General features: G+C 45.1%; 1 protein-coding gene across 2 annotated transcripts in view; it reads right to left on the bottom strand.

Moving 5' to 3' along the window:
* Positions 1-20,603, bottom strand: part of LOC309521869 (neuronal acetylcholine receptor subunit alpha-7-like) — a 105,651-nt gene extending 85,048 nt beyond the window's left edge. Inside the window, exon 1 of one of the 2 annotated variants that reach the window (XM_082204969.1) lies at positions 20,100-20,603. In XM_082204969.1, the coding sequence (XP_082061095.1) occupies positions 20,100-20,178 (79 nt within the window). In that variant the 5' untranslated portion in view covers positions 20,179-20,603. Of the gene's footprint in view, positions 1-11,064; positions 11,095-20,099 lie in introns of those variants that run through there. The other variant, XM_082204970.1, reaches the window with a different exon arrangement.
* Positions 20,604-21,261: the final 658 nt, after the last annotated feature.

The following is a 21,261-nucleotide window of genomic DNA, read 5'->3' as shown; positions in this document are numbered from 1 at the left end:
GTGTGTGTGTGTGTGTGTGAGAGAGAGAGAGAGAGAGAGAGAGAGAGAGAGAGAGAGACACATACATGGAAAATTGTCCTACCATATATACTTATGATTTTTAAAAAGCTGCCATTTGTTCTATTGTTTTTGTAACCCATTTTGGTTTTAACTCACTGAAAACTGGGGCATATGCAGCATATAGAAAACGAATAATTACAAAATGCTTTGAGTGACCGAAGACGATAATAGGGTAAAGATCAAACCTGAGCTAATGGGAGACTGAATGATGAAGAGACTGATGTTAAAATGAATATACAGAGGGTAAAATAGGAACCGGATGTAGCAGCACGGTTTGTATCCAGGAAGCTGCAGAAAGCACCACTGATTTCTGTTGCTATTCTGAATGTTCCACTAATGAGGATAATGCTGGGACTGGCCTGGATTAAAGAGTTTTGATCCAGATTTGGCAATAATGCTCCCACTCTTCTGTTGACAGGCACTTAGGAATGAAACACCAGGCTGCAAACATACTTTATGTCCCTCTTCCAGTATAGTTATCATTGCATCTGGAATGATGGGATAATATATTCCATGATGTTTCTTTTCTGCGCAAGAGATATCAACATACCCAGATCCAGCTACACACGTTTCTTTTATTGGGACAGATAGCAGTTTCTCGTATTAGAGAAAGTTACAGATAGGTAGCCGTGTTGGTCTGCCATAGTCAAAATAAAAAAATTCCTTCCAGTAGCACCTTAAAGACCAACTAAGTTAGTTCTAGGTATGAGCTTTCGTGTGCATGCACACTTCTTCAGATACTGAAATCTGAATACTGAAAGGTATCTGAAGAAGTGTGCATGCACACGAAAGCTCATACCAAGAACTAACTTAGTTGGTCTTTAAGGTGCTACTGGAAGGAATTTTTTTTCGTATTAGAGAAGTTATCCTTAGGAAAGTAGAGCAAGGGGAAGAATTATTCCTACCCACAGTCTCCCCTCTCCATTCACTCAGGCTGTGGGCAGCAGGATAGCACTTTCTGAATTTTTAAAGAAAAACTTTTTTTAAGGGGGAGCAGAGACAGACTGCAACCCCCAGACCAGCTCATATCAAATCCACTTGACTGTGGGTTGTGAAGTGAACCATTCAATTCAATCCAGTTCATAATCCATCCATAGCAGAGTAGCAGATCAGACCACTTTAGACTCCAAGTATGACAGATTCCTTTTCCATCCCTCTACACCCCTACAGTTGCTGGGCTTGGGGTACAACTCCTTTTTGCTCATTCTCTCTCCTCTCATCCAGTAGTGATGTATGGAAGTGAGAGCTGGACCATAAAGTAGGCTGATCGCCGAAGAATTGATGCTTTTGAATTATGGTGCTGGAGGAGACTCTTGAGAGTCCCATGGACTGCAAGAAGATCAAACCTCTCCATTCTTAAGGAAATCAGCCCTGAGTGCTCACTGGAAGGACAGATCCTGAAGCTGAGACTCCAATATTTTGGCCACCTCATGAGAAGAGAAGACTCCCTGGAAAAGACCCTGATGTTGGGAAAGATGGAGGGCACAAGGAGAAGGGGACGACAGAGGAAGAGATGGTTGGACAATGTTCTCGAAGCTACCAGCATGAGTTTGACCTAACTGTGGGAGGCAGTGGAATACAGGAGTGCCTGGCGTGCTCTGGTCCATGGGGTCACAAAGAGGCGGACACGACTAAACAAGTAAACAACAACTCTCCTAGTTTCCCGTTACCTTTCACATTGCTGGCCATTTAACCCTGGAATTAATTTCTTCCTTTCTTTGGGGCTACAGGCAGAGTTCCTAGCTATGGAAATGAGAGCTGTCTGGCAGAAGTGCTTGAAGGAAATAAAAATATGAGGGATCAGAACTTCGTTAAGAGGATAAGGCTCTGAGGACCACGCTATTTTCAGGAGGAATGACATCTGTGAAGAAGCCCCCCGCTGAAGTTTAATATATTACTTTAAAAACAAATCTGTACAAAGAGTCATGACTTCATTTGTCTGATCCATAAATCTGCTGCCTGAAGAGGAAGAACAAAGCAGGGATGTGACTGGAGCCTGGGAAGAAGATTTCAAAGTACTTAGGCGTTTTGCTAACAAGAAAAAAGAAGTAGTTGAGCAAATTGGCACGCTAGTTTTTTCAGTCATATTCTAAATTACCTCCCGTAACTGTTGTCCAAATTGTTCCCTGGCAGGTTTTCATTTATTTATTTGGCACTCGTCCAAAAGCATAGCTATTCTTAAGCAGTTAAGGTTGCAGTCCTACACACTTATCTTGGGAGGAAGTATCATTTAACTCAACAGGACTTATTTGTTTATGAGTAGAGCTCCATAGATTGCAATGCAAATCTACGTGTCTGAACTGCATCACTTCAGAGCACAGGTATGCATTGGAATCAAACTCTATACAGTGGTACCTCAGGTTAAGTACTTAATTCGTTCCGGAGGTCCGTACTTAACCTGAAACTGTTCTTAACCTGAGGTACCACTTTAGCTAATGGGGCCTGCTGCTGCTGCTGTGCTGCCGGAGAACAATTTCTGTTCTCATCCTGAAGCGAAGTTCTTAACCTGAAGCACTATTTCTGGGTTAGCGGAGTCTGTAACCTGAAGCGTCTGTAACCTGAGGTACCACTGTATATGCATGTATGTGGGATCAGGTAGCCAGTGTGGTGCAGTGGTTAGAGTGTTGAACTGGGACCTGGGAGACCAGGGTTTTAGCAGGGGGGCAGTCCACTGTCCCCCAGACCTTGTGTGGGGCCAGACTATATATTTTTTTGGGGGGTGGAAATGAATGAATTCCTATGCCCCACAAATACCCCAGAGATGCATTTTAAATAAAAGCACACATTCTACTCATGTAAAAACACGCTGATTCCCGGACCACCCGCAGGCTGGATTTAGAAGGTGATTGGGCCGGATCCGGCCCCTGGGCCTTGGTTTGCCTACCCATGCCTAACATCTAAGGATGGTTTACACCAGAGGTGAGGAACCTTTCTGCATTCCTTTCTGGGCAACCTTGTAAGGGCTACAGAGCCATTGTGAGTAAGGCCAGAAGTGAACAGAACAACGCATATAAATTTGGCTTTTGTACGGCAGGATAGGTTGTACTCACAGAAAGAAAAAGATAAAAGAAAGAGGTGTCATCAGAGTTCAAAGACACATTCCAACTGGGCAAAGAAACCCACGTGAAGCCTTCGTGATCCTGAATATGAAACCTGCAACACAGATATGTTCTGTTTTCATCATCCCTTAAGAAAAATATCTTACTGTCATCTAGTGGGCTTTCATCCTTTTTGTTTCCACTTTCTATACTGTCATTTACTTGTCTTCAGGGTGAATGTCACTGTGGTTTAGGTGACCTTTTTTTAACCTGGTTTCAAAATATACAGGGCGAAATCATCTGTCATCTCTCAACTACCTTGTAAGCCTGAAACTTGCATTTAAAAATACATCTCTATCCCAACCCGCAAGGAACTCCTTTGGCAGGAGCTATGTCATCTTCGTTCCTTTCCTTGCGCTTCTTTCAAATAAGATTGACATGAGAAGAATGGTTCTTTTTTGTAAAGTCAGATTCCACCTATCTACATAATGTTCTTTTTAAATATTCATAACTCTGATCATTCCCCATCCTAATTCACCTGGACCATACAAAATGGAATGTTCTCCTGATCAAAGAATAAATTAAAAATCACTCAAGTTCCGGCTACATGGAGAAAGCAACAGGCTCAGGCTTTGAAGCATTTGAAAAGACACTGGCAAATGTAATTTTTGAGGAGGTAGTTTTCGTGGTGTTCATGAAATGTGTTACCTCTTGAAAACAGAAAAGGCCTCCTAGCGCCAATTCACAAGCCTTGCTTCCCACCATGAAGTGAGCGCATCTGTTAATCACAGTGGATATACTGGTGCTAACTGTTCATAGGCTCGATGGATAATTTTGGACTTCAGAGAGTGGCATAGCCAAAATGAGCATCATGGTCAAAATGGGTTCCTTCTGTGCAGATGACTACCTGAAAATTGCATTGTATATTCCATGCCAGTGTTTGGAGCTCAGCTCCATATTCCATGACTGTTTATATTTCCTGTACTTTTGTACAGCAGGCTAGGTTCCAGAGAAAAGCAAGGAAACATTCCAACACTTTAAAATATTCAGAAGTGGCGATCCACATGGGGCTGTCCTTCAAGACAGTCAGGAAGCTGTAGCTAGTGCAAAATATGACTGCCAGACTGGTGAATGGGGCAGCATACTGGGACCATGTGTCACTAATCCTGAGCTTGGATAACTCAATTGGTAGAGCATGAGATTCTCAATCATGGGGCTGGAGCCCCACGTTGGGTAAGAGATTCCTGATTGGTTGAACTAGAGGGCCCTCGTGGTCCCTTCCAACTCTACAGTTCTAGGATTCTATGAAAGCACTCCACTCGCTGACAAGGAGTTACTGTGTCCAACTGAAGGGTTAATACTGTCAACATACAGAGGGCCGGGAGGCCAGCTAGCTAGCCCCAGCTGAGCTGTTCCCTTCCAGTCATCCCGCTATGAAGACCGTCAGCCTCTGCCTGACGTAAATCAGTGACCTGGGCTTCAAAGCCAGGGCACACTATCAGCAAAGCAAACTGCGCACACAGAATAGGTGTGAGGCTTGTGGAAGCATACTACAACTACAGATTTATTAATCATAAATCAAGACAAAGAAACATGTTCTCTCTCTCTCTCTCTCTCTCTCTCTCTCTCTCTCTCTCTCGTCGTCTCAGAGAGAACAAGAAAAGCAAAAGCTATACACAACGGAAGTTCCCAGCAAGCTGTGCTGGAATGTAAACAGACATGTGACACGCAACAATTCCACACATCTGCTCCTTAAGGTGGAATGGAAATGTCGACAAATACTAGCATACAAAGCTCTAAGGGGCTTGGGGCTCAGAAATACCTGAAAGATCGCCTCCTCCAATATCAGCCATATGGATGATGCCACCCAGCCAGTTGGAACCCATGACAGGGGTTTTTCACTGGTGGCTCCCCTCATACAGAATGCCCCCCATAGTGAGGTGCACCTGTCTTCATCGTCATTAATTGGTTTCAAACCTTATGTCTGGCATTCACCACAGCCAAGGTGTGAAATTCAGCCTTGGGGATTTTAAACTTGGCTTACAGCACTGCTGTTCGATGGGCAAATAAACCCATTTTGTTAGAAATTAGGTCTGGAATGTATTGCCCCATACAGTACAGTAAATCAGCCTGTCATTTTTTCTCGTGGCTTCTTATCAGCTCCATGCTCAAGTCCTCTTCCCACAAACATTTCCTGTGTAAAAAGCGTCATGCTTTTGACGAGGAGCACTCTCTTCCACAAGTTGGAGGGCAGACATCTGAAAAGGAGAGTCTCCTTTTATGCATGGAGTCTCCCTCCATGATTAAGAACCCTGGAAAACCCCACTCTCCCTTCTTGCATGCATGAGCGGAATGCCTGAAGGCAGTTTTGGAGAATTCACAGCACAGTTGTAGCACAGCAACAGGTACCCGTCAAACCTTTCAGTAGTGTTCTGGGACCGTTTCCCAAGGAGTCATCCTGAAGCAGCTGAATGGACAGTTATGTGAATCCTTATCACGAAATGCCCTGTTGGGGGTGAGACTTTCATGGGAGAAGGACCCAAGTGATTGACCCTGCCCATGTGCTTGCAGGACTTTAAAAAAAAAATTAAACTATGGGATAAGCCCATGGAAAAGAGGCTACCACAGTCATGTTTAAAGATTTCACAGCTAGACTGAAACCCCTTTGACATTTTCTGACTCCAGGATTCTGTACAAGGGATGGTTCCCATTTAACATTTTGTACTCAGGTAGAGTTGTCCCAATGCAAAATACATGAACCTCTTGTTAAGTTAGTGTGATGTGATGTGCGTGAATAAAATATGGAGAGTGTCCCTTTAAAATATTCAGAAGTGGCAATCCAGAAAGATTCAGACAAAGCTTCCAAGTATTTCAGGACACGAACCTAATTTTACACATGCATGAGCTTCACACTTAATGCTCAACTATTATATTTAATTTCCAGGAAGCTATACCAAGGATAATGGTTTGAACCTAGAATGGGACCCATCTCACAGGTTACAGAATATGAAGACATCGCTTCTACATAGAAGTTTGGGCAAGTCCCATAATGTATGACAGTGCTACACCCATGAAATTGCACAACCTCCACTGGCAAAGGAGGCCTGTTCTGATCATCTTCAGGTGGGATCCAAACAGATTATTACACCCATGTTACTTGGGTGCAAGAGCTCTGGGTCTGGAACTCTGAGATTACATTACACTCAGCAGCTATAGGCTGTGTGCACATGGCATAGTATTTTATTATTTTATTTTTACATTGTATTCTAGAATTGATGCAGACCAAGGACTTGTTTTTTTCTACATGGTCCACACACAGTCTTGATCTATTGCATATCTTTTGCCCCTAGAAAGCACTTCTTGGGAAACTGGTTTCATTTTAAAAAAATAACCTCATTGCAGTTTGATTCTGCATTACGCCACAGTGTGTCCATTTGAAAACAGACAAAGGCAGCCCTGACCATTGTGGGGAGGGGTATATGCAAACCTGCCCTATGAAGTTGTGGGTTAATGTATGCAATACTGTCCAACTTTTTCAGATAAATAACAGGGACACACGTCTTCTGGCATATGCTCCTGAGTGACTCATGTGGCCTGCGCCATGATTTCTCCCTACAAATAATGCTTTTCTTGGGTCAAGATTGTGGCATGTGAGATTGCGGTACCCAAAATGGCCGTCGCGATCTGCCTGTTTTTTCTGTGATACTTGACAGGTATGTGTATGCTAGGATCTCATTCATCACTTCCTTAATAAATTTTAAAAAATAAAAAAAAATGTCCAGTAGCACCTTAAGGTAAAGGTAAAGGGACCCCTGACCATTAGGTCCAGTCGTGGCCGACTCTGGGGTTGCGGCGCTCATCTCGCTTTATTGGCTGAGGGAGCCGGCGTACAGCTTCCAGGTCATGTGGCCAGCATGACTAAGCCGCTTCAGGTGAACCAGAGCAACATACGGAAACGCTGTTTACCTTCCCGCCAGAGTGGTACCTATTTATCTACTTGCACTTTGACGTGCTTTTGAACTGCTAGGTTGGCAGGAGCAGGGACCGAGCAACAGGAGCTCACCCCGTCGCGGGGATTCGGACCGCCGACCTTCTGATTGGCAAGTCCTAGGCTCTGTGGTTTAACCCACATTGCCACCCGCATCCCTTAGAGACCAACTAAGTTTGTTCTGGGTGTAAGCTTTCGTGTGCACACCAACACGGCTACCTACCTGAATCTACAACCACTTCCTTATTCATTCTTCATGGAGCATGTTAAGAGGTTTGTGGGGAAGGAGTGGAAAACTTCATCCAAAGGAGGGTTTCATATGCATATCAAGTAACCACACATACCACACTTTGCGGATGGCAGGATCTAGAATCAATCAGGATTGGAAGCAGCATGTTGATGATGAGCGCAAGTGATTCAGGACTGAGGAAAAACTACATTTTTCTGCTACAAATGGGTTGCTGTTTGTCATAACTAAATACATTTCCAAGAGTGTGGTGCTGGTGGTGGTGTTGCTTGGAGAGAGAGAGAAAAAACTTTTCAAAGTTACAACTCTGGCAAAACAGACTATTCTGCCACCTTTTTTAAAAAAAATAAAATTCCAGTGGCCGTTTATTTACCGCAGGTTATTAAATCAGAATTTGACAGCTTCATAAAGGAGTTGAGCTGGAGGTCACCCATATTTCCCCACCAGCTCAGACAAGAAACCATTCGTACAACGGCTTATCTTTTCTTCACAGCCCTACAAGCTTAGCTCCAACCCTCAGGCAGAAAATCTGTGTGTTATCTATAACAGTGAATTTGCGCTTTCTTTCTAAGCCACTGCTGCCGTCACCAGCATCCTTTCAGCCACAAAGCAAGACGCAGCAGTACATTCCACACACACAACTAGCTGCAACCTTTCACAGGCATATAGACTTTCCTTCCTTTGGATGTCCCAGGTGGCTACTTCTGATCTAGACTATTCGATTTCAAGGCCAGGGAATGCTTATTGTTTAGCTTCCCACACTCTGAGTCCCATCTTCACACAGGAGGTCCTGCTTTCTGCAATGCAGAGCTGAACTACGGCATTCCCTTCTACAAGGTGCTGTGACGGCCACCAACTTGGGTAATTTTGAAAGTTGATCCATCGAATTCGTGGATGACAAGGCTATCAATGGTTACTAGACATGAGATCCAGCGCCGAGGGCCTTCTGGCAGTTCCCTCATTGCAAGAAGCAAAGCTACAGGGAACCAGGCACAGGGCCTACTCGGTAGTGGCGCCCGCCCTGTGGAACGCCCTCCCATCATATGTCAAAGTGATAAATAACTACCTGATATTCAGAAGACATCTTATGGCAGGTACCGCTCCGGTGGGAAGGTAAACGGTGTTTCCATGCGCTGCTCGGGTTCGCCAGAAGCGGCTTAGTCATGCTGGCCACATGACCTGGAAGCTGTACGCCGGCTCCCTCAGCCAATAAAGTGAGATGAGTGCCGCAACCCCAGAGTCGGCCATGACTGGACCTAATGGTCAGGGGTCCCTTTACCTTTACCTTTAGCAAATAGAGTCTCTGGTTATATGTAAAGGGATCATCGCTGCACAATAACAGCTTTGGCCTCCCACCACACTTCAGCATAAGAACCAGAAATTAAGAACGCTTCACAAAAAAGCAGATTTCTCACACACACCGCTCCTCACATTCTTATTATGCTACTGTCTCTCTAGGAGAATTTAATCCCTCCATTATTTAGACAACAATAAGTTATCGGCTGACTAGCCAATACAATAAGTCCAATGAAAGAAGTGTTTCTCTCAGCCCTTTGTTGCGGCTCTGTCAGGATTTACACTGACCCAAAAAACCAACAACCTAAAGGCAAACTAGAGAAAGTGTCTTTTTGAGGCTTATTTACTTCGAAATATTTACTTCGAAATATTTACCACAGAGTGTAGGAGCAAACCAAAAGCACAGTAACGGTAGCTGTGATAAGCAAAAATGCATTTCAGAAGCTTTCACAGAAAACTTACCCAAGTGATCATTCTGAGCTGGTGGAGTAGAGAAGAAATCAAGATACTGTAGTAAAGAAGGAAGCTTCCTGCCCCAGTGAAGTATTGGTGGGAGAACCCACACGCTATATGAAATCCCTCTATATCCATATGATATTTAAATGGCAACTCTGTGGGGGTTAATGAAGAGAGGAGCTAAGTTCATTCAGCATTCCTAAAACAATGGACTTTAATGTTACCCAAATTCCTGACTGTGATCTGACAGCAATACAGTACAGTGGTACCTCAGCTTACATACGCTTCAGTTTACAGACTCCGCTAACCCAGAAATACCTCGGGTTAAGAACTTTACCTCAGGATGAGAACAGAAATCGCGTGGCGGCAGCGGGAAGCCCCATTAGCTAAAGTGGTACCTCAGGTTAAGAACAGTTTCAGGTTAAGTACGGACCTCCAGAACGAATTAAGTACTTAACCTGAGGTACCACTGTATTTGTTTCCTGGCCTCTCCCAAACCATAGATTTCCTTTCACGTTCCAGTACATAACACTAGAAAGCTCCCTTCCTTTGACCCCCCATTGTCTTTCAAGACTACTTTGGATTCTAGTGACGCCCCAAAATATTCCACCCCACCTTCTCTCACATACATCATAAGCAGAAAACACTAACAATGCTACCTTTACTAGCTAGGCTTCCTCTGAACTCCTTATCTGAAGCACCTGTCCTGAGTTTGTGAATGCACTACAGGTGCGTGTTGTAAAGACAGTCTTGTTTGCAGCTCCCAAACTCTGATTTGACAGAAAGATCAGATAGCTACAAACACAGGTAAAAGAGCAGAGACAGAAAGTAATGAGATTGAATCAAATTTAAGATGAGAACCAATCTATCCCATCTTTTCATACTTCCCTTAATAAATTCTACTGCTATGATAGATAAGTAACAGTAATAATGGAAGATCTATTAGGCAGGCTGCTTGCATAGCAGGAGTCTTACAAGGCTCAGGGAAGTGCAGGATGTCGCAATAAAAATATTTTTGCAGGGGTACATAGGCTTCTGGGACAAAAAATGAATATATATTTTTCTCAAACATCAAACATCATTGTTATCAGCTTGCCTATTCGCACCTCTCTTCTGCCCTTAATTTGTGTCAAAATTGTACCAGGGCAACCCTGTTTTCCAAGATCAAGAATCCTCAGTCACTTAGTATGGAAAGAAAAGCGCCTCTCAGTCTTTGCTGGGTGACTTTCCTTTGCCACAGAACAATTAACAGTAAAATGTTCAGAGGAATTCAGAAGGATTTGCAGTGGAAGCCCAGAATCAAACTAGTCTAAATAAAAACAAAAACAAAACAGAAAAATATATGTGGGGGAACAGAGAGAGGAAAAAACCAGAGAGTCATTTTCAAAGGTAGATTGTTTCTTAAAAATATAAAGCGGTATAGAAATGAAATAATAATAAAGGGAAAGGGAAAAGAGACCCCTGACCATTAGGTCCAGTCGTGGCCGACTCTGGGGTTGCGGCGCTCATCTCGCTTTATTGGCCAAGGGAGCCAGCGTACAGCTTCCGCGTCATGTGGCCAGCATGACTAAGCCACTTCTGGAAAACTAGAGCAGCGCACGGAAACGCCGTTTATCTTCCCGCCAGAGCGGTACCTATTTATCTACTTGCACTTTGACGTGCTTTCAACTGCTAGGTTGGCAGGAGCAGGGACCGAGCAACGGGAGCTCCCCCCATTGTGGGGATTCGAACCGCCAACCTTCTGATCGGCAAGTCCTAGGCTCTGTGGTTTAACCCACAGCACCACCCACGTCCCTCAAATAATAATAATAATAATAATAATAATAATAATAATAATAATAATAATAGAAGAAGATCTTAACACTTGTCTCACACATAAAATGGTGGACCCTCCCAGCTCTCACCTGGGAGCTTTCCTTCCTTCTCCCAGACTGTCAGCCTGGGAGTTCTTCCCTTCCCTTCAGGATTCTTCTACCAACCTTCCATCACTTCCTGTGTGTGTAATCCTGCGATCCAGCTCTTCTCTGTCTGTCTGCCTCACAAACAACTGCAGGCTGCTTGGCTTTGAACTCTCACACATCAGCCCCTAGCTTTCCTGCTCTCCACCCCCCCCCAGCCCACTCAGTGGAGGAAATAAGGGTGAATCACATCCATCTATCACTCATGTTTTCTTGAGCCATCTTAGCACCTTCTGAGACACTTCTGCTGAATCTCATTGGCAATCAATAGTCTTTTGTCAGGTCTTAAGAGGTATTGCCTCAAGGTACCCCACAGTGTTTGCTCTAAAATGGAAAAAAAAAATCAAGAATCATAAAGCAGTATGGGGGGAAAGTCAAGAAACATAGAGCGGTATGGGAGCCCAAAAGACCATCTTACACCAAACCACTGCAGAAGCTGAAAACATTGGCAATCTACTAGTGCAGGCATCCCCAAACTCAGCCTTCCAGATATTTTGGGACTACAGCTCCCATCATCCTTAGCTAACAGGACCAGTGGTCAGGGATGGTGGGAATTGTAGTCCCAAAACATCTGGAGGGCCAAGTTTGGGGATGCCTGTACAAGTGCGTGTATTTGTGATGCCCAAGGGAACAGCTTTAGCTGCCACCAGCTTGTAAAAGGAAGTAAGAACCCAAAGGAGGTGGGCTGGGAAGGGGAGAAATGTACAGGAATGGGGACATTTAAAGAATACAGTTTTGAAAACATGGCAGTTTTAGCTTAAATAGGGCAGCTGGAAAATGTGGAACAAACTCAGGTGCACCAATCAAGGTTTGGAAGGAAGAAAGACAAGCAAGGCAGAGACACTGTGTCTGCTCAACTTTCTCCGTCGATTGGCTGTTTCGGGAATGCCACTGGACTGTTTGCTGTTTGTACTGGGCCCAGACTGGCATTTGTCCAGTTAGACCATCTGACTACTCTCTAGTGTTGCCTTTGAGACTGTGTGCCCTATCAGGACTTACCTCTCAGGACACCTGAGCTCTTAAGAAAGGACTCCTCACAGACTTGGCTGCTAAATGGACACATTGCTGCTGACACTCTGCAGAACGCTGTCACATTAATGAGGTCTTCCCTTTAATTTTCCATAAAATATGGGAAAGCTGTATCTGATCATAAGGACTTGCTACTTGGTTGTTTTTGTCAGAGAAGGTCATTGCTCCTCCGAGTCACCCTACTGCATTGTTTCCATAGCCTGGTGTTTCTCAGACTTGGGGCTCCAGCTGGGTTTTTTTTGGACTACAACTCCCATCATCCCTAGCTACCAGGACCAGTGGTCTGGGATGATGGGAACTGTAGTCCCAAATAAGCTGGAGGCCCAGTTTTGGGAGACCCTGCTGTGGCCCTTCCTTCATCGCCTTTTGTGGAAGCGCTTCTGTGACTTCTCTCAGATGGGCCACTCTCTCAATCCACATCAGGCCTACACAGCTTGTGATCCATCAAGCCCAACACAGCCTACCAGCCCACTGGGTGTTTGTAAGCTTTTCTGTTTTTTATTGCTTGCTTGGGACTTCGCAAACTGAGGACGGGCCATTAAGCACCTGGCAGGTCACAATAGATGAGATGCCTCCAGCTTGGCAGGTGACAAGTTGCACAGGCCTGGCCTGATTTACGACGGCATGCAGGCAGTTCTTTTAAAATATCATGTTAGCCTCATAATTCCTGCTTGGCTGGAATGCTGGCCTTCAAACAATTGCTTTGTCACAAGCTGCATTAAGTTTAATGGACTTGTATCAGTACTGGGCTGTGGAGATGAGGCTGGATGGTTTTCCCTGCAGGCCAGTGCTCTTGTTGGTGCCTCTGTCTTTGGCTTTTATAGCTCAATGCATTGGGAATGTGCCAAGGGACGGGGACCCATGGCTGCTTCCACCTATTCCTTCCTCCAGACTCATGCTTGACATTGCCCATGTTGGCAGAGTAGCTAAATTTCAGCTAGGAAGCCAAATCAGGAGTAATACTGTCTTAATTTCAAGAAAAATATCCAAACACTTGTCAAAATATTCAAAAACATTTACTTGCAGAACATATCGCTCATACCCTCCAACATTTCTCCAATGAAAATAGGGATGCCCTATTCCATAATAGGGAGGCGGGTAGCGCTATGGTCTAAACCACAGAGCCTAGGGCTTGCTGATCGGAAGGTCAGCGGTTCGAATCCCCGCGATGGGGTGAGCTCCCATTGCTCGATCCCTGCTCCTGCCAACCTAGCAGCTTGAAAGCACGTCAAAGTGCAAGTAGATAAATATGTACCGCTCCGGCAGGAAGGTAAACGGGGTTTCTGTGCGCTGCTCTGGTTTTCCAGAAGCGGCTTAGTCATGCTGGCCACATGACCCGGAAGCTGTACGCTGGCTCCCTCGGCCAATAAAGCAAGATGAGCGCTGCAACCCCAGAGTTGTCCGTGACTGGACCTAACAGTCAGGGGTTCCCTTTACCTTTTTATTCCATAATAACAATTTTACTATTTATGCCCTGCCCATCTGAATGGGTTGCCCCAGCCACTCTGGGCAGCTCCCAACATATAGAAAAACATAACAAAACATTAAATGTTTAATAACCTCCCTATGCAGGGCTGCCTTCAGGTGGCTCAGAGGTTGGATAACTCCATACCCTCCCACATTTCTCTGATAAAAATAAGGGTGTCCTAAGGAAAAGTGGAACATTCCAGGATCTAATAAAAAACCATTTATGTAAATCCAGGACTGTCCCTGGAAAATACGGACACTTGGAGGGTCTGATAGCTGAAGAAGAATATATGCAAAGTATTTACATTCACATGCTTATCCAAGTATGGGCTTTGTTTTTCTTAGTTGAAGATTACAGCTTCTTAAACATTCAAACAAATTGTGTCTTTCTCTCTTTCCAGTACTTGCACTTAGCCTTCTGAGTATGACCCAGCTAGGCCACGCAGGTTCCTTCTGAGCATAGCTGTCAACTTACAGATTTGAAAATAAGGGACCAGCAGCCTTGAAAATAAGGGATCAGAAGCCAAAATAAGGGATTTTGCTTAGCTTATACAGAAATCCGGCACTCGTGGAGCCATGCTGCTTTTGCTGCCACTGACTGTGTTTTGAAGGGGGTTGGACTGGATGAGCCTAAGGGTCTACAACTCCGACCAAAGAAGAGGGGCAGACAAAACTGATGAACGATGTCGAGATGGCAAAGCTTACAGGCAGAATTAGAAACCAGGAAGAGGACCTCTTCAATAAAGAATGGGGAAAGTTTATAATTTAGTTGAAAAGCTATTGTAAAGAGTTACATACATTGGTAGGATTGACAGAAAACTTGTAAAAATTTGAACTATGGATGGACAAATGATTTATAGAAAAAGAGTTATGAAAGGGATGCAGAGGGGGAAATCACTACATTAAGATGCTGCACTGGTTGGAGGGGATGCTAAGCAGCATGTCGGGGCTGCCGTTGTCCTGGCGCGAGGAGTTCCATCGGCCCTTCCCTGCCCGAGAGAGAGGGGGGGAGGAAGGGACAGTGGCGTAGCATGGGGGTGCGGGGGGGCCGGCCGCACCGGGTGCAACATCTGGGGGTTAGGGTTAGGGGGCGCAAATCCACAGGTTAGGGGCGCAAATCCACGGGTTAGGGGGTGCAAATTGCTTGCCTTGCCCCGGGTGCTGACAACCCACGCTACGCCACTGGGAAGGGAGAGAGACTCTCGCCCACGCTGCCCGCCAGCCCGGCATGAGGCAGTTGCAGCACCGCCCTTCTGCGTCCCTCCCCATCCCCTCCTCTTCCTCCTCCCTCAGGCCATCTCCTCAGCCGCTGCCGCCTCCGGCTTCCCCTGGCAGCGCGGCAGAAGTCTCGCAAGAGAGGGGCCACCTGCCAGCCCGCCGCCACCCGTCTCCTCACGACGCGCTCCTGAGGGGGGAAAGGGAGAGACGGAGACACGGCAGCTCGTGCATGCGCTCTCTCTTGTGGCGGAGCACCCCGAGCCGCTGCTTCCCTCCCGAGCCGGGCAAGCATGAAACCCGGGAAATTTAAGAGACATCATCAAATAAGGGACAGCAGCGGGACACGGCGCTGGGATAAGGGAGTTTCCCGCCAAATAAGGGACGGTTGACAGCTATGCTTCTGAGAGGTTTCCACTTAAGAGGCCAGACATTGAGTTCCGTTTGCCATATGAAAGCGAGTGAACAAAAGGACCCAGGAGTGGATCGGGCAGAATTAGGTACCCCGTTTTGCCAGTATGTTTGAAGGTAAAGTGTGCATTCTCCATTGAATGCCGTAGGATTTGCTTCTGAACAGATGTGGGAAAGGATTGCGGTGCAAATACTGCATTTCTGTCATCACCATCATACATGTAAGCGCTTCACATTCAACAGTCCTGCAAAGCAATGGGGGCTGGTGTCCATTGGTACTGGTAGGGTGGAACGAAGACTGGAACCACCACAAAGTGGCCTATCTCCATATAATAGACTAAGAGACCAGCCTGAGAAATAGTGGCTTATTCAAGGTCACCACTGAGGGCTTCCAGCTCAGGCTTTTAACTGCCACAGTACCTAAAAATAAATCTGACTGTTTAAAGAATGATGGTGTATTAACATATTCTATATGTGCTGCTGCTTAACATAGTCCAATTGTGTACCTAGAGCGCTTTCCTGACAATTGTAATAAGGGATGATTGAAAGTATGGAGAAACCTGTTTAGTTTACAAATTCCACACACAGTCTGTTCTCTCCTTCCTCTGCCCCTTGGCATGACACAGCCTTGGCTTTGCCTTCTTTGGAGGTGGTCAAATACTGCTTACAACAGCTCTGTGTGTCACCTCCAAATCTTATGCGGCGTGTTGCAGCGGCATGCAAAATGGCAACAAACTGTTGGTGAAAAATGATTTAGACAACCTGTGGGGAGAGAAGGGCAATAAAGCAGATGCATTAAGTAGAGCAGACATTCCTAGCCAAGTGCAGAATGCCTGCCCTTTGTAGAAGCCTGGCTGCAAGCATATAGATCAGGCATGAAGAAGCAAGCTCTCCAAATGTTGTAGGACTCCAACTCCCATCAGCCCCAGACAGTATGGCCAGTGGTCAGGGATGATGGGAGTTGCAGTTCAAGTCCTGGGAAAGCAACTGGTTCCCCACGACATAGAGAAGAGAGAGAGAAATCATTAAGACAGCTATAATCATAGGTGTAAGGGACACGGGTGGTGCTGTAGGTTAAACCACAGAGGCTAGGACTTGCAGATCAGAAGGTCGGCAGTTCGAATCCCCTTGACGGGGTGAGCTCCCGTTGCTCGGTACCTGCTCCTACCAACCTAGCAGTTCGAAAGCACGTCAAAGTGCAAGTAGATAAATAGGTACTACTCCGGCGGGAAGGTAAGCGGCGTTTCTGTGCGCTGCTCTGGTTCGCCAGAAGCAGCTTCGTCATGCTGGCCATATGACCCGGAAGCTGTACGTCGGCTCCCTCGGCCAATAAAGCGAGATGAGCGCCGCAACCCCAGAGTTGGTCACGACTGGACCTAATGATCAGGGGTCCCTTTATCTTTACCTTTAATCATAGGTGTTGTGGGGAAGTTCATGAAATACATTGAAACCTTGGGGGTGTGAGCACTATAGAAGTACTGACTATGATTATCAGGGAACCTACTGGATCTGAGGAAACCCAGAACATGTGGGTGAATTTAGACAGCAGAAGCCCTTTCAGACTGGTGGTTTGTACACTAGCCGGGGTGAGGAAGAGTGTCTCTGCAGCTTTTACAGGGTTGCCCAGATCTCTCAAGCCACTTGCACTTTCCACATGCAGAGCTGCAAACAGGTGACTTAAGTAGTGAATGTTGACAATGGTAATGGCCTGATAGGCAAGGTTTCCCAAACTTGAGCCTACGGCTGTTTTTGGACTACAACTCCCATCATCCCTAGCTAGCAGGACCAGTGGTCAGGGAGGATGGGAATTGTAGTCCAAATACAGCTGGAGAATCCTATTAGGGGAAAGTAGGCAACCTCCATCTCACCCCCCCCCCAAACAGACCCTGGAGCTAGCTGTCAAACCTGACAATACTAAACAACCGTCTCTGCAACGCTGCATACTTGTCCCAACCCAGCACTGTGTCTGCCTCTCTGTGTGTTGAAAGCACAGCATCTTGGGATCCAAAGACATAATTTTGTGTCTTGATTTCCCTCCCGGCAGTGTAAGGCTGCGTAGATTGCCTTCCCCTTCCCTCTTTTATCTGCACAAGAAGCCTGTGAGGTAGACTAAGCCGTGAGTTGGTAGTTCAGACACCAAAGTCGCAAAACTGCACATCCTTAAGAGTATTTCTTGCTTGCTACTATTTATCAGGTTTGGCAAAGATTTGTTCCGTTCCGTTTTGACGTTCTGCTGTAAATACCGAGACAATGAAACGTTGCAGTTAAAGCAAGGAGGCTGTTTTTTCTAGCTTTGTTGCATGATCTGTGAATGACATTACATAAGAACATAAGAAGAGACTGCTGGGTCTGACCAACAGCCCGTCTAGTTCTCAGACTGGCCAAGCAGATGCCTGTGAGATGACCACAAGCAAGACCTGAGCACTATAGCACTCTTCCTTCCTACAGTGTCAAGCAACTGGTATTCAGAAACATACAGTTTCCCACTGTGAAGGCAGCACAGCCATCATGGCTGGTAGCCTCTGGTAGCCCTATCCTCCATTAATATGTCTAATCCTTTTAAAGCCACATGTCCTCCAACATTTCTCCGATGGAAATAGGGATGTCCTATTCCATAACAGCAACAGCAACATTATTTATACCCTGTCCATCTGACTGGCTTGCCCCAACCACTCTGGGCAGAATCCAACATACAGTGGTACCTTGGGTTACAGATGCTTCAGGTTACAGATGCTTCAGTTTACAGACTCTGATAACCCAGATAACCTTGGGTTAAGAACTTTACCTCAGGATGAGAATAGAAATCGCATGACGGCAGCAGGAGGCCCCATTAGCTAAAGTGGTCCCTCAGGTTAAGAACAGTTTCAGGTTAAGAACGGACCTCCGGAACAAATTAAGTACTTAACCCGAGGTACCACTGTATATAAAAACATAATATATTTTTTAAAAAAAGTTGCCCTCTACAGGGCTGCCTTCAGGTGTCTTCTAAAGGTTGTATAGTTACTTATCTCCTTGGCTCAGAGGTTTCATAACTCCATGCCCTCCAACATTTCTCCGATGAAAATAGGGCCATCCTTAGGAAAAGTGGGACATTCCAGGATAATATCAGAAACCAGGATAGTTTCTGTAAATCCAGGACTGTTCCTGGAAAACAGTGGCACTTGGAGGGTCTGAAGCCATCCACGTTGGTGGCTATTATTGCCTCCTGTGGAAGTGTACTCCATAGTGGCATGCATTTGTATATTGCTTTTCTGTCCAGGAGTTCAAGGTTGTGTGCATTTTCCTCCCTTCCTCCCCTTTTATATTTGTAACAACCCTACCTGCTTGTGAAAATCATCAGAGATCGCAAAGAAAGGAATTTATGATACCAACAAGAAGAGAAAAGAAGTAAGAAAGGACTTTTGGGATCAAACTGGAGAGAACTGTCTAATTAATGCAGTAAGATAAGTGATGCTGTTTTGGACTCGAGCTGAGCCTGATGTATGGGTACCCCCAACAAAATTTAAAATTTGGCTGTATAATTTGGAATCAATGTGATAATGTGATGTGATTGGCCTGTTAATAAAAATTATTTAAAAAAAATATTCGTAACAACCCTGTGAGGTAGACTAAGTACTTAATTCGTTCTGAAGGTCTGTTCTTAACCTGAAACTGTTCTTAACCTGAAGCACCACTTTAGCTAATGGGGCCTCCCGCTGCTGCTGCGCCGCCGGAGCACAATTTCTGTTCTCATCCTGAAGCAAAGTTGTTAACCCGAGGTAATATTTCTGGGTTAGCTTCAGTCTGTAACCTGAAGCATATGTAACCTGAAACGTATGTAACCCGAGGTACCACTGTATGTACATAAGCACCAGATCTTGTCAACAGATTGCTGCAGAAGACAAGGGAAGACTGGGCCTTGAGGAAATCCTGTTGGCACCCCTGAGTGAGTGCATTTAGGACCACAGCCAAAGATGCCGGCGTATCTCTAGACCAGGTTTCTCAGGTCCAAGTCGGATCAAGTTTCTCAACAGGGGTTTACCCTCTATATTGCCTTGATTCTTACCTTTAAATAAGAACTTCCAAAGTAACTTTCATGATCATCTTTCATAGTATCCAATTTAGCCCTTCGTCTGGCTTTCCTATTCCCTGTCTGTTTTACTGAATTGCTTCATTCCCATGCAATTTCATAAACTGATTTAGCTGTTGGGTTACACGTACAGATTCATTTTATGTACCTTATATAATAGATTCATCTTCAGGCTGATGCATCAACAATTCGAGTTAAGCCAAAACCTATTTATTTAAACCAGTAGCCATGATATTAATATAGAAGATTAAATCCAGGTATTGTATCAACTACACAGTGAGCCAGACTCCCCTAGCTAATACTCTTTACTTTTCCTTTTATCCATCCCTAACTTAGGAACCTTGTATTATAGAAATGAACATATAACACGGAAAAGATTGAAACAGAAATAGTTCATCTCCCTCATCCGTACATCTCAAGCCCAATAAAATGATCCACAAGTCCTCTTTAAAGCGCTCTAGTCTGCCCTATCTGAGAAATTTATGCCATTTTATGTTCAAAATCCAACACTGAAGCCGTCACAGCCTTTTATTTCTATTAATGACATTTATATTCACAGAGAAAGTTGTCAGAGCAAAGAGCTCTCGCACATCCCCCCCTTGGGGGGGGGGTCAAAAATATCAGAAGTACAACATCAGTTCACAGGTGTGGTTTTTTTTTTTTTTAGTATATATATTAAAAATCCTCTGCTTTGTTTTATTCCTGTTTGTACTCATTGTACGCATCCCATTGACTTTGATGGGTACAAATAGCCCCTGAAAAAGTTTCCCAATGCACATCTCCAGGGAAATCAGAACAGCTCGTGTTCAGCAAAGGACAAATCATCATCATTGCCACCGTATAATCAGGAAAATCCAGAACTTACCTTTAAAAATAGACAGGAACAAGGATGCCCAGAGGTATAAGCCGGAATAGACGAAGCCCAGACACCGCTCTGTGAGCATTGTCAAGCCACAATTAGGAGTCTAGGCAGACACCAGACACCGTGAAGGAAGTCTTCCTGTCAGCTCTGAGTGATGGAGAGAGTCTCTGGCTAAGAGGGATCGCAATATCCAGCCAGCCAGTTTTGCTACCGCAAAAGAAAAGGATATTGGTCCAAGTCGCACATCACTGTTTATTGCTGGTAATAACTACATCTAAGTGCCAGTGACTTAATTAAGATTGGAAGAAGGGCTTTTTCTCTGCGCGTCTCTTCTTTCCCTTACAAGCGCTCTGCACCTTTGCTAGTGACAGACAGAGGGAAGAAGCAGGAGCACGGAAGCTAATGTGTGCGGGGAAGGGGGAGGAGAAGGAGAAAGAAAGGGACATTGCTGCCTCTGAGAGATTTTCCACATTCCCTCTCTCTCTCTCTCTCCAACAGTAACTCTGGGCCAACACGTCAGCAGTGTTTTCTACGCTAGTACGAGAGTGCCTCTAGAGCTACATACCAGGCAGTGCGAGGCGAGAGCGCCGCTCTTTTTCCTTTTCACGGTCGCTGATGGAGCAATTTTCAGTCAGAGAATTACAGCATGACATTGTTTGTGACCTAATGTTGGAAGAAGAGAAGTCTAGGGAGGAAGTTGTTGCCTGTTAACAGCTGTAGGGTTCGGAGCCTTAGGAGGAATCTGTTGCACCCCACAACACAGACTTTCTTTTTAGAGGCTCCCCAAAGAGAAAAATAAACCGTCTTTTTCAACCGTCCTGCCTTTTCCAGAGATTGCGTCCTTTCATTCCCCTGTTCCGGTCCTTTTTTATGGTCACAAGATTTCGCTGCAAAATTCGTCTTAGCATTCCAATAAACAAGAGAACATGAACATGTATATCCCTGAAGACTTTCTTTACCCATTACATTTAGATATATATTTTTCTCCAGATCACCAAATTAGGGACATAGGAAGGTGTATTATACTGAGACATACCACTGGTTCAGCTAGAACAGTATAATTGACTAGTAACAATTTCCCAGGCTTTCAAGTAGGGGACTCTCCCGGTCCTCATCAGGAGATAATGGCAATTGAGCCTGGAACCTTTCGCATGGAAAGAACCTG

This window comes from Podarcis vaucheri, assembly GCF_965113315.1.
Source record: "Podarcis vaucheri genome assembly, chromosome: 17".
NCBI classification, from domain to species: Eukaryota; Metazoa; Chordata; class Lepidosauria; order Squamata; family Lacertidae; genus Podarcis; species Podarcis vaucheri.
Note: the sequence above shows the minus strand (reverse complement) of the source record. Positions and strands in the feature narration are given on the sequence as shown.